We start from the raw sequence: 14,112 nt of genomic DNA, 5'->3' as shown, positions 1-14,112 counted from the left end.
ATGACTGGAAGTGAAACAGATGCACTACTTTTTAATGGCTTTAATCACACTTTATTTATTGTAAAAGTTTAGAGTGATATTTAAATTTTATCAAAGAGCAACAGTGTCCTGATTCTTTTCTCATTGATGTTATATCAGTGTAGCTATTTTACTGGAGTAACTCCAGATTAACACTAGTTTAAATGTAATGAGATTCAAGTGCTAAAATGTGAATACAAAGTGGATTTATAAACACTGTTAAAGCCATTTACTAAATTTCTAATCCACTAATGTGGATTTAAAATATATTTACACTTGACAGAGCTGCCTTTTTCATGCACTGATAACTACTTAGTCATGATTCACAGAGATGACAAATTCCCTATCCTCAGTATTCTTTTGATGTATTTTTATAACGTATGTACATTGACAGGAAATATATCATGACCATACTGCTGATATGGAAATTGTCTGCCCAAAGATGGGCTGACCTCAGCACTCTCAGCTGCCATAACAAGGTGTAAATAAATTCTGTACAAACTCAAAGGCTAGGTTTTCCTGCTGTTAATGGCAATAATGCATTATCTTTAGTTGTTAATTTCTCATGATATTTTGACATTAGGCGCTGGTCAGTGAATCTCATATTGTTTGGGTTGTTTCAGATGACCGTGTAATCTTATCTGGAGCTTTGAGGCCTGCTGTCTTATGACTTCCTGGAAGTTGCCTGGCTCTTGTTACTGACCACCTGCACAAACCCAGTCTAGCTCTGTGAGATTAGTTCTCATCCCCTCCCCCAATGTTCTACATTCAGGTGCAGTTAAAGCATTATTTCCCCACTGCTTCATCAGATCTTCTAGAGGAGGTTGGGACTCTCCTCTCAACTCCTTTCGCCTCTGTTGATTGGGATGTGAACTGTTCCAGAATGCAGCACTGCCAACAGTTTACCTGCTTTGTCTTCTGCTGTAGTCCCAGCAGTGGATTATGTCTTCCAAAAGGGTTAGTTTTAACATGTGCACAGCAGTGAAGATTCTGCTAGTGCTCGGTTCTTAATTGTGCATCAGCTGAAAGTAAGAAGCTTGTGGTGGTTTGACAAGACAGTGGGAATGTACAGGAAGGGAATGAGTGCAGTAGCAGTGATTTTGAGCTTCTTCCTGTCATTTTAGGATCTGAGAAGACCTGTGAGGTGGGGTGGATGGAATATCATCCTAGACTTTTTGGGAAGCTTGAAAAAATAAAAATAAGAACATAAGAACATAAGAATGGCCATACTGGGTCAGACCAAAGGTCCATCCAGCCCAGTATGCCGTCTGCCGACAGTGGCCAATGCCAGGTGCCCCAGAGAAGGAGAACAGAAGACAATGATCAAGTGATTTATCTCCTGCCATCCATCTCCTGCCCTTGTACTGAAGGCTAGGGCACCATACTTTACCCCTGGCTAATAGCCATTTATGGACCTAACCTGCAACAATTTATTGAGCTCTTTTTTAAACCCTAATAGAGTCCTGGCTTTCACAGCCTCCTCCAGCAAGGAGTTCCACAGGTTGACTGTGCGCTGTGTGAAGAAAAATTTCCTTTTATTAGCTTTGAACCTACTACCCATCAATTTCATTTGGTGTCCCCTAGTTCTTGTATTATGGGAAAAGGTAAATAATTTTTCTATATTCACTTTCTCCACACCATTCATGATTTTATATACCTCTGTCATATCGCCCCTCAATCGCCTCTTTTCCAGACTGAAAAGTCCCAGTCTCTCTAGCCTCTCCCCATATGGGACCTGTTCCAAACCGCTAAGCATCTCGGTCGCCCTTTTCTGAACCTTTTCTAATGCCAATATATCTTTTTTGAGGTGTGGAGACCACATCTGCACACAGTACTCAAGATGTGGGCGTACCATAGTTTTATATAGGGGAAGTATGATATCTTTTGTCCTAGTATCGCTCCCTTTTTTAATAATTCCTAACATCCTATTTGCTTTACTAACTGCCGCTGCACACTGCGTGGATGTCTTCAGAGAACTATCCACTATAACTCCAAGATCCCTTTCCTGATCTGTCGTAGCAAAATTTGACCCCATCATGTTGTACGTGTAATTTGGGTTATTTTTTCCAATGTGCATTACCTTACACTTACCCACATTAAATTTCATTTGCCATTTTGCTGCCCAATCACTCAGTTTGCTGAGATCTTTTTGTAGCTCTTCACAATCCCTTTTGGTTTTGACTGTCCTGAACAACTTGGTGTCATCTGCAAATTTTGCCACCTCACTGCTTACCTCATTTTCTAGATCATTGATGAACAAGTTGAACAGGATCAGTCCCAGGACTGACCCCTGGGGAACACCACGAGTTACCCCCCTCCATTGTGAAAATTTACCTTTATTCCAACCTTTTGTTTTCTGTCTTTTAACCAATTTCCAATCCATGAAAGGATCTTTCCTCCTATCCCATGACCGCCTAATTTACATAAAAGCCTTTGGTGTGGGACTGTGTCAAAGGCTTTCTGGAAATCTAGGTATATTATGTCCACTGGGTGCCCCTTGTCTGCATGTTTATTAACCCCTTCAAAGAATTCTAATAGATTAGTTAGACACGACTTCCCTCTGCAGAAACCATGCTGACTTTTGCCCAACAATTCGTGCTCTTCTACATGCCTTGCATATTTATAATAAATATGTTCCAAGAATTAACAAAGTATTTAACCAATCAGTTCATCCACAAATCATATTTATGCCTTTTATTTTTGTGGCTTTACTGTGCTGACACAATATAAGCCAGTCTACAGAGATCTTCATTTAAAGGTCAACACTATCAAATAATGGTAGCTGAAATGTTACTTCCTATTCTAAGTACTTAAGAAAAATAAGCCCAGCTTTACTGTGTAGTAATTATAAAAAGTTGACTTTTAATGGCAAAAAATGTACTGTTCCAGTTTTATAAATTTATTTATGTATGTCTGTTGTGTTTGTAATAGGTATATTTATGCATGTTTTCCATCCCTTGGACTGAAGGTGATAGGAATCAATTATCAGAATATGAGAATTAGTATTCATTAGTTATATGCAGGAAATATGCCCATGAAAAGATTCCTTTACTTCATTTAGGGGGAATCAGTATAACTGATGTGGTGATGATATAAATGGGGGAAGGAGCGAGTGCAATTGTAATCATTAACCAAAGCAAGTTGATTTTGAAAATATTGGGATTTGCAGGTATCAACATAAAGAATGCTGTAATAATTGAGGACAAAATAAATTGAATACAAAGGAAAAGATGTATTTTAAAAAGTTCAATGAAAATGCACGTTTTGTATAAAGAAAGGGAAACAAAGCATCTGTGCTTCCAATTTGCCAGCCTGTTTAATAAATAGCTGAATAGTTTTTGCACGTTTCAGCTTGAGTGTTTTAAATTAACTCTCTACTCTGTTTTTTCAACTAGGCTGGTTGCGGAATCTAGCTATATTTATTCAGAAACTTCCCTAAGATTTTAGCAGAGCTTTTATTTTCAGTTTCTCATAATTGTATGGATCCTTATTAAATATTGATTTTTCTTGTTGCCAGTGGGGGGAAAATTAATATAACCAAATACATTATAACTGCTTTTTCCCCCCCCTTTTAAATAGAACTATGGTTTTGGGGCCTAGCTCTTACTAATCTGCTGGCCAAACTTCTCTCTTACTTAATCAAACCACTGATGATGCTGTATTATCCTTTTAGTTTCTCCCTCTTGAGTCAATCCCTCATAATTTGTATTCTAGTTATATAAATCTCACCGGGAAAAATATGACCCCGGTATGGCAACATGCAAGGGGGAACAGAATGATCACAACACCCTATTCTGGTTCAAAACACCCTTTCACTATTCCTTTCCCACACTGCTTAAAGCAAGCAGACAAATTCTGCCTGGTGAATCTGAATTATAGGGCTTGAGAGAGAGAGAGCGAGAAAAAAAAGAAAAAAGGTCTTGTGTCTTCTCATCACTTCTAATAAACTCACAAATAGGGAAGCATAAGTCATTCCAGAATATCATTAGTCCAAAGATAATAGATTCCTCATACTTTTTTTCTTTAAAAGGCCTCCAGAACCAAATGAGCAAAGGTAGTAACGCTTCTTTAGAATAGTGACAAATAAAGTAACATAGCTAGACCTGAGGGCAGATATTTAATGGACCTCTGCTTGAAGGTTTGTTTGTTTTTTTAAACCATCTCAATATTTAACACTGGTCAGACAGAACAGTAGTATGAACACTGGCAAGCACATGTTCCTTGTTTACACTAGAGTGTCCATAATTGCTACCACCCAGGAAATAGCACTGTGGTTATCCAAAAATGAGAAACCTTTAAACTCAAGTATCAGAGGGGCAGCCGTGTTAGTCTGGATCTGTAACAGCAATGAAGGGTCCTGTGGCACCTTATAGACTAACAGAAAAGTTTTGAGCATGAGCTTTTGTGAGCAAAGACTCACTTCATCAGATGCTTTAAACTCAGTGTGCACAGGATCTTGAATGAGTAAGTGCATAATTGTCTCTAACACTGATAGATGCTGTATGTTATATGCACTTTTAGAAAGGAATAAACTACATAGGTCATGATATGATTTAGAATAGCTGTTGGACCTTTTCCATCTGAGACCAACAAAAGTTTTGGCACTGACTTCAGATACTATTTAAACAGTTTAACTGAACAGACATTACTGCTTATAGCTCTAGTGTTTTGTTTGTTTTGTACATATTTTGGCTAGGTCTATAAATACTGTATGATGACTGCACATCAATGTTCACCATAGCTTTTGCTTTCAGGAATTGAGGAGAATTGAGAAAGATATTATTATTATTATTATTATTATTATTATTATTATTATTTACAAAATGTGGTTATTGGCCACTAGAGTTGCAAAAGGAAAGTCATCTGCCTCTTATCACAAACAAGAGCCTACAAAGCCTTTATTGCATGTTATGCCAGTATGTAGTCACTTTCTAGTATATCTCATTGGATTTGTTCTGCAGTATGATACTCAAGTTTTTGAGCTCCTGTGTGTGCTGCATAATCTGAATGTTTTAAAGAAAACTGGGAATATTTATTATATCTCTGAGTTATAGATCCATACACCCTTTGGGTCCAATCTTACATTGTACTAACCAAGTGTGTTAAGAGTCCTGGAGGTGCTGTAAGATCAGACTCTTAATAACAAGTACACATGTACTAGATTGTGAGTCAGAGGAGAAATATATCATTATTACATTCAGAAATCTTTAAAATTAATCTAAATATTATTTATTTTTGTTTTACCATAGCAGCTAAGAACCACAGTTATGGCCAGGAGCCAACCGAGGCAAAAAGATAATTTTGCTGTGCATGAAAGTATCACTGTCTTAAAGGTTTTTGATCTCAAGAGATTAGAAGCAAGTCCTCTGCCTCACAGCAGAATCTGGAAACTCTCATTTCCAGTTACACAATACAAGGTCCCATTTCTAACTCTGCAGGGTTACTGCAACAGAACATAATAGTCTTTTCCTCATTTCAGCACCATATAAGTTCTTGGAGTGGATGGAAGATGGGGAGAATTCAACACTTAGGAGGGAATAAATGCACTTCTAGAAGTATGATTTCGATTACTGATGATATTAATGGTGACACAACTGTTGGAAACTTCCAAGTGGACTCAAATGTTAGAATAAGTCCTAAGAAGTTGATTAGTAAGCACAGTGTGGTAAACCTGTCACATTTGCATGATAAATGCAATTTATTACATTATCCCGCAAATTATCATATGCATATAAATTTCATATATGTGGAAGGTATATGTATATATTTGCATGTCTGCATGCATGCTTGTACAAATGTACATTTCAAAGCCATTTAAGAGTATAATCATGGGACTAATAACTTAAGATATTGGTTATGAGGTAAAGGACTTTCACCGCCAGGTAAAAGGCAGCAACAGGGACAGAAGGCAGCTACCATTTGGTGTGTTACTTTCTGGTGATTTCAAGCCAAATTAATAACATAATGCACAGCTGTGGAGATCTCAGAAACCCACCACCACAGCTGCCACCCTGTTATATATGTTTAATGGCAGCATGTAATGAAGGGACTCATACTTCTCTAATCCCTATACATGGTTCTCACTATTAAAGGGTGATACATCTTGGGAAGACTTGAACTTACACTCAGCATTCTGTGAAGTTAAATAAACCTTTTCATCTCTCCAGGACTATGACATCAGTTTTTCCATAAATGTTAGGTACCTGATCCAAAGCCTGCTTAAGTCAGTGGAAGGACCAGGACATTTGAAGAACTTGGTTTTGCAGTTCAAGTCTCCAACATCTATTTGAAAGAGTGTAACAAAAGTCTGATGATGCTCCTTCAGAACCAGATGGATTTCTGTAGGAGTCAAATAATGAGAAGAAATTCTGACACCAATGACAATAAGCTCACAAAAATCATGAATGCCTTTTTATCTTGCAACTTTCCAGAAAGGTTACCAATGAAATCAAAGTTAATGAATAAGCAAGCCTTGATAGGCCTATCCCACTCTACCTTAAACCTTAGCCCCTCTCAACCTCACTTCTTTTTTTGAGGTAATGATCACTGCAAATACCTAATTACATTAAAATGCTTGTCCCATCACCTTTTCATTAGAGTTGGAGTGGGCATGTGTTACACTGGCAGCTTTTTAGATAATATCTCTAGAGATGCGTAGAACACCTGTGTGGCCTTAAGATGAGTGGTGCTGGGATTTAGTGAGGAATGTGAAATGGTTAACAGATATTTGATCAACACACCTCAAGTAGCTGGTTGTTTCTAGTTTTGAAGAGCAAGATTTTTATGATAGTATTTTATGAACAGACCTGAAGTAACTTTGCATATCTGCATTGTAAGGAAATTGGCTTCTTTTTTCTTTAATATGTAGAAGATAATCTTACACAACTGTGTAACAGAAAGCTTGGAGTGGTTTAGTTTTTGTCTATGCATGCACATAAAGGATATATGAAAGACATACACTTTAGTAGTTCAGAGAAATGAAAATACAAGATGTAAAACTAGAATCACAATAATAAAATCTTTGAACAGTGTTTAATTACTGGTCTATGTTTACTAAATGACAGAAAGAACTGCAAAGCTCTTCTGAAAGAAAACATGGAGAAACATTAGGGATCACTGATTCTAACAAACTACTGAGGAGGCATTGATCGTTCTGCATAAACTCATTTGGTTTTTTTGGTTTTTTTTTTGTCCTGCTGAATGGACAGCCTGAACTTTATAAAATACTATTTGAATAATATTAATATATGTTTCAAATCTCTTCCTGTTTAATCCTGTCTCCTATGGATGTTCTACAAGTGGAATTTATTTTTAATTACCTGTAGGTTCTGAGCTGGAAATTGCATGAAATTATAACTGGGTTTAAATGTTAAGAAACTAAAGGAAGCATTCTGTTGTATATCTATACCAGCAAACTTTATATGAAGAGACAACCGTTCCGGTGACTGAAGGTATGACTATGGAAACCACTTACGTGCCTTCTGCATACCTGTCAGAGATCCTTCGACTCCTGCAAGCCTTGTCTGAAGTGGAGGACCTCCTTAATTCTCCTCATCTTCAGGGCAGGGATTATGAGGAGCTCTTTAAACAAGAAGAGTGTATCAAGGTAAGATGCAAGTCTTCTAATAGATATATCATATCTCAGTACACTGGTTAATTTATAATTCATAAAGTATGCAGACACTTCAAAGGTCACTTATTTTACCTGGACTTTGACAAGAGAGGTTCAGGGGGTTGAGGTACAGGCTGCCTGTTTGTGTGTAGACTTATTAGATTACAAGGACAGATGCTATGTCAATGGTGTAATTAGCTCCATTGGGTAGAAAATATTGTCAGCCAAAAGCTAAATTCAAGGCAAGAGAAAAAAAAATTTAAGGAGACATAATGACCTCTGGAAAGTCACAGGACCTGATCTTGCATCACTTACACTAATGTATGAATTTAATGGCGTTAATCCTAGGTAGTTGATGTAAGAAAAGAATCAGATCAGTATCATAAACTGAACTAGATGAACAGTTTGTCAGTTGTAATGTAATGTTTGTATCAGAAGGAGCCTTTTTATCACTATAAAAAAGCTCTCTATGTTATTACAGCATGTTCAAGTTGTAACAGAGTTGAACAAAAGAACACCTATTTATTGTTGCATTTAACATAAATCTTTTAGCTTGGAAATGATTAGTTATACGCTCCTTCCTCACAAAGTTAAATAGAACATTATAAATTTATTAACTATGGGAAATGAGGTTGTTTTCAGCCATTTAGCAATGATAATATACCCATATAATGACACGTGCATAAAGTAGTGGAAAAAGAGAGATGCATATTATTTTTTGTTCAGTAGACCTGTATTTCAATAGTCGAAGCAACAGTATGCTCTTCGTTAAGCCACTTGTAGGTCAGCTTCAGTAGATTCAGGTGTTTCTAGATACTGCATGTTGTTTTTCCCTAATCAATTTCTAAAGCAGATAATATGCCAATGTTATTGTCATTCTTTATTTTAAGTAATTGCCCTTGTTAACATGACTTGTGTATGCAAAAATATCATAAAATGTGTAAATCACTGATAATGAGGTACCACTTGGTTCTTGTTTATGTAGTTTCTATGTTAATGACTAGATTGGTTGGAGGCTCAGTGACCCAGCAAGAAGCTTACTGGCAGTTGAGTGTCACCCTATTAGTGCTCCTTAATGCCTTACACTTGTGCTGTCTTGGTCTGATTTAAATCCATAACTAATCACTTGTTCATCCACATATATTCGATATTATTATAGCTGACACCAACTTTAATGATATTGATTGCTGTGGTTACAAGTAAGTACTGCCATAGGTTTAATTTAACTGAGCTATTAAATTGTCATGAGATGTGCTTGTGGGCACAGCTCCATTTTTCTCCCAAATAAATCTCTTGCAACTGGCAAATGGATCTTGCGCAATCACGGGCTTTTGGAAGGGATATAGCTTTTTTTTCCCTCAACCTCTTTAATGAATATTTATTTCCTAGTAAAAGCATTCATCATTGTCATTACCCTGCAGTAAAATAGAAAAGTAGTGCATAAATTGTACAGCTGCTAGTTGGGAAATGCTGGAAATTAAATTATGGTTGATTTTTATCCCTGACAGATTTGCATATATCAGATTCCAGGATGATAATGGGGATCTCTGTTTTTAAAACCTATTTTGTGATTTTGTTGTTGTTAATTCAAATAATTAGTTGCTATGCTGAATATTACTTTTCAAAATGAAAGCGAAGTTCTGTACAAGATTCTTACAATGGTAATGACTTTGAATAATTTTCACATTAATACACATGCATGGTGAGATTTAAATGTGGGGTTTCTTTAGCTGCGATGGTCAATCAAAACTACTAATACATTAGAAATCTCAAGAACAGTAGCAGAAAAGCCATTTTAATCATTGTCTTGGATGATAATTTTCACATTGCCATTTGTAGCAGAGAGTTAATGGAAAAAATTGAAATTGTTACTTTAACTGTTATATAAGTATTATGTTGATGTTTAACCTATCTTAATTTATAAAGATGGTATGCATTTATTTAGTAGTTTTTCAGATACTGACTTGCAGGAATATTTTCTTCATTTCCAGGGTTACTTAAGTGGAAGAATCTAATGGTCAGGGCACTTAAATCTCCTGAAGGAAATAGTCACAAAATTTGCATGACCTGAAGAGGATTAATCTCACTTTCAAGCATGTCTTCTGTCTTCTGTGTTTCATACTCCATTAAACCCACTCTCATTGTTTTAACAAATAATTGTAACATGACAGTTCTTTCAGAAGAACTCCCATTGAAAAGAGTGGGGATTACATTTCATACATGGAAGTACTGGAGGATTAGCTTTCAAGAAGCTTGAATAATAGGACAAATTAAGAGAAAATCACAAAAAAAATGGTTTCTCTTCCTGATATTTCTAATGAATGGGCATATGTATATTTGAATACAGGTTTTCCCCCCTCAGAAGACAGCTTCCTGTAGTTTAATTCTAATCATGTGTTTATGGTCTGTTATTCTTCCCATATGGAACTGATTGTGATGCCATAAACTCACCATTATAATTTCACTGTAGGAACAGACACAGAGCGAAAATTGTCTGTGTGAGAGAGAAAGCACAGAAGAGATCTTAACTAATTACTACCAATGGCAAAGGAAACACTAAACACTGCCTGAAAACTAAATGCATATGTTACTGTACATACTATACTTAACAGTTTCATCAGTCGTCCTGAACTGTAAAAGGCAAAAAAAGAAAATGTGGTGTGGAGGGAGTGGGGGGTTAAAAACCCTGACATGTAAATGGCCACACAAAGACCTGGCTTATATTTCATGCAAGTCCATTCACTGTGACTGAGTTATCTAGCATGTAAGAGGGACTATGGCCATAGATGAGGCTGTATTTCTGTTTCGTTGAATCAGTCTCTAAAATGCTACAGGACTGCGTGTCATTTGTGAAGCTACCAACTAACACAGCTACTCCTTTTGAGACTGTTTAATTGAGAATGTTGATTTTCAGACTGTGGAATATGCCCTGCTAGCAGTGTGGGATTAGGTTGCCAGAGTATGGGGAGGTGTGAGGGAATGGGGCTGCAGCCACCTGGGTCTTTGGTGTGGTGGAAGTCTAACAGAAACAGGAGAGAGCTCAGGGATCCTCAGTGGTTATGGTTGAGGGGATGGTAGAGTAGCCCTTCCCACCTTGCCTCAGCAGCCTCTCTGACCACTGTGGGCTGCTTACACACTCTCTTTACTACTTTACTGTCCTGGCCCACACACCTGAATGGTGACAACTCTGTGAATTTTAAATTCCCCACAACCTGGGAGACCAAATTCTCTGGGTAGGATGGAAAAGTAGGAAGAGAAGACCTGGTTTCTCTGATCTGCACTGCGATGCCATGAGCTCTTCTGGGGATGAAGTTAGCTGGATTCTACCAATATTCTGTATATGAATCACCCACTTCCTTGGTGAATCACTTTATGCCCCGGATGTGCAGGATGTTTTTGTTTTTGTTTTGTTTTGCTTTGTTTTTTGGAGAGGGACTGTTATGTGGCTCCTGAGAAAAAGGGTTATGTAGCAATAAAAGTTGAGGAAACTGATTTAGAACTCTATATATTTTGGTTAATGGAAAAGGTAATTTTTATAAAAAATTTTGGTGGCATTGTTAATAAAAACTAATACTTAGCAAATGTGAATTAACATTTTCCCAGTAACAGACATGAGAGATCAATTTTTGTAAAGTACAACATTAAATAGTATGCCTAGTCTGAGTTTTGCATCCATGACTGTGAAAATGTATCATTTAAAACTGAACGCCCTTCATAGTACACCATATGACTACTCAATCATATTTCAACTTTGAAATAAGAAATATAATGTTTTGCAGATACTCAGTGTTTACAGTTAAACCACACACATATCAGTGCAGCCATTGTTTTTACACACCTTTCTTTGTTTCTGTCATGGTTTTGAGTTTAGTAGGCACATATTTTAAGATTGGAGTCTGCAAACATTTATGGATGATCATTTTCAGTGAGGCCTTTTCTACAGATGCCACTTTTTCCAAAAGCGGCATGCTAATAAACGGCCCAGAAAATGCTAATGAGGGGTGGATGTAAATTTCTGGCACCTCATTAGCATATGGTCACGAGTTTTGGAGTCCAGAAGAAGCTCTTCCAGACTCCAAAACAACATGTAGAGGTGCGGGCCCCGGGGGATTTCATGGAAGGAAATCCTCCTACTGGAAGCCCCTTCTTCCTGAAAATTATGAAAGTAGGCTGCCTATGAGAATGGTAGGTGCACAGTAATTATAGACTGAACAGAATTACAGTAGAAGGATGGCATAAAGAAAGCTGCTGGATGTACATCTATAATGAAGAAATATGAAAAAACAAGAATTATTATTATTTCAGGAAGAAGGGGTTTCTGGAAGGAGGATTTCCTTCTGGGAGATCCCCCAGGGGCCATGCCTATACATGTTGTTTTGAAGTCTGGAAGAGCTTCTTCTGGAGTCTAAATCATGTGACCGTATGCTAATGTGGTGTCGGAAATTTACATCCGTGCCTCATTAGCATTTTCTGTGCCATTTATTAGCATGCCACTTTTGGAAATACTGGCTTGTGTAAAAACGGCCTAAGTAATATCACTGAAATGGGTATAATTATGCATGTGAGGAACGTGACTCACATGCATCCATATTTGCAGAGTTGGGTCCATAGTATCTTAAAATGCGAATATCTAATATCATATTTCCAGTCAGCCTTCTTGTAAATTTATTTCATTATTTTTTTTAATTTCAGGAATCTTTTCTGCTTTACTTTATGTATAATCTCCTTTCTGTTCTCCATTTTATGCAAGATAATTCTTGTCCTTTCATATTTCTTCATTATATATGTACATCCAGCAGCTTTCTTTATGCCATCCTTCTACTGTAGCTCATTTCAGTATCCACCAAATGCAATATAATTACTGTGCACCTACCATTCTCACAGCCAGACTACTTTCATAATCCTCTCTAAATCTGCTGTATTAAAAAAATCATCTGTACCCAATATTATGATTCAGTTCTAGTACCAATTTTAAAACTGTAATTAAGTTGTGGATTTTTTTCCTGACATTCATGAATGGTACAAGCTGTGCTGTTGCCAATTTTGACGTCAGTATAAAAACTGTGAGATATAATTGCAGATTTAGTATTCACGTAAGGACAATGCATCATCCTACATATATTTTGTTTGCTAAAAATTATTTGCATTTTGTAAATGAAATTCACATCTGGATCATATCAAGTGATCCCAGGCAAGAAATACAGGAATCAGGAAATACAACTTAATGAAAAAACACTAAACATGAAGTTTAAAATGGTTTTCTGCTGAAGCTCAGCAAAACCTAATTAACTACAACTTGGAAGTCAGAGTGATTGAATACACTTCCCAACTTGATCTATCAGTAATGTGATACTTGGTACACAAATGGTCATAGAATTGGATTTGTCCAGCATGTTGTTCTCAGCTGTCAGATACAGACAAATTCTAGATAGTAAAAATGAACTGGAGTTTCTCTGTAGTGTTCTGATTTCTCTTTTTCAAGGGCAATGAGATGGATTCACTCTCCAAGGCTGCTGCCACTTTAGCTGCTAATGGGTTTCTCTAATCCTTTATTGTTAGAAAGGAAAGTTGTGTGCACTTTTGTTAACCAGGTTACAAAATCTCCCAAGGCTCTCTTGATAACTAAAACAACTTGAAATGATTTTTTGTTTCCATTTTGAAAAATGGAAGGAGTTATAGGGTCATTTATGTGAACACACTTTCTCTGTCTTCCCTGGATCACTGCATGTGACTTTCATTAACAAAAAAAAAAAATGAATATTTAATGTTCATATACATTCATGTGCATTCTAAATAACAGGTGATAAAATCTAGTGTATTGTTTTTGTCTGTATATCCCAGAATGGTAGAAAGAAGGCAGAGAGAAATTAATGCAATTAATGCACTTGGTTGCACCTGCAGGTCAGTTTAACACTAGGGAATGGCTGGGGCCAGAATTAAGGATGTGTCCCAGCTCAAAGTAGTAGCGTGACTAATGAAAGACAAGGTAATAGAAATGAGGTAGTAGGCCTTGGTATTCTCTCCTGAAAAATTAGCTCTGGTAGAGCGCCAGGAGATAGGAGAAAGCTAGATGAGTGGGGTGAGCTCCTGGAGTCAGCCTTGACAAAAGGACAAACACATGAAAGCACCCTGGGACTTGGTTTCCATGGGGAAGAGACCTGGACATGTGGAAAGCGTTGGGGAGGTAGACAGAACCCAGGTCTGAAGCAAGAAAGCTCTGGGAGGCATCACTCAATACAAGACTCTAAGAAGGTGTGAAGCGTCTATGGAGGAGTGAAGCTGCGGAAGATGGGCCCATAGGTACTTCTAGACAGATTGAAATAGGAATTAGATAATGGAGGCACTGAGGAATCTGAGGAGGCAGACTTCAGATCTTTGCTACAAGGTCCCTGAACTGGAATATTCAATGTCAGTGGACAATTGTTTTGTGGGATTTTGTTATGCTAGAATAAGCTGGACTGTCAGTGGCCTGTCTGGAGACC

At 37.2% G+C, this 14,112-nt stretch overlaps 1 protein-coding gene across 11 annotated transcripts in view; it reads left to right on the top strand.

Moving 5' to 3' along the window:
• Positions 1–14,112, top strand: part of DMD (dystrophin) — a 2,199,436-nt gene that overhangs the window by 1,080,158 nt on the left and 1,105,166 nt on the right. For all 11 annotated transcript variants that reach the window (XM_074994601.1, XM_074994607.1, XM_074994584.1 and 8 more), the window contains one exon: positions 7,430–7,624. In XM_074994601.1, coding sequence (XP_074850702.1) covers positions 7,430–7,624 — 195 coding nt within the window. The remainder of the gene's footprint in view (positions 1–7,429; positions 7,625–14,112) is intronic.

This window comes from Carettochelys insculpta, chromosome 1 (assembly GCF_033958435.1).
Source record: "Carettochelys insculpta isolate YL-2023 chromosome 1, ASM3395843v1, whole genome shotgun sequence".
Lineage (NCBI taxonomy): Eukaryota > Metazoa > Chordata > Testudines > Carettochelyidae > Carettochelys > Carettochelys insculpta.
This window is presented reverse-complemented; position numbering and strand designations above follow the sequence as displayed.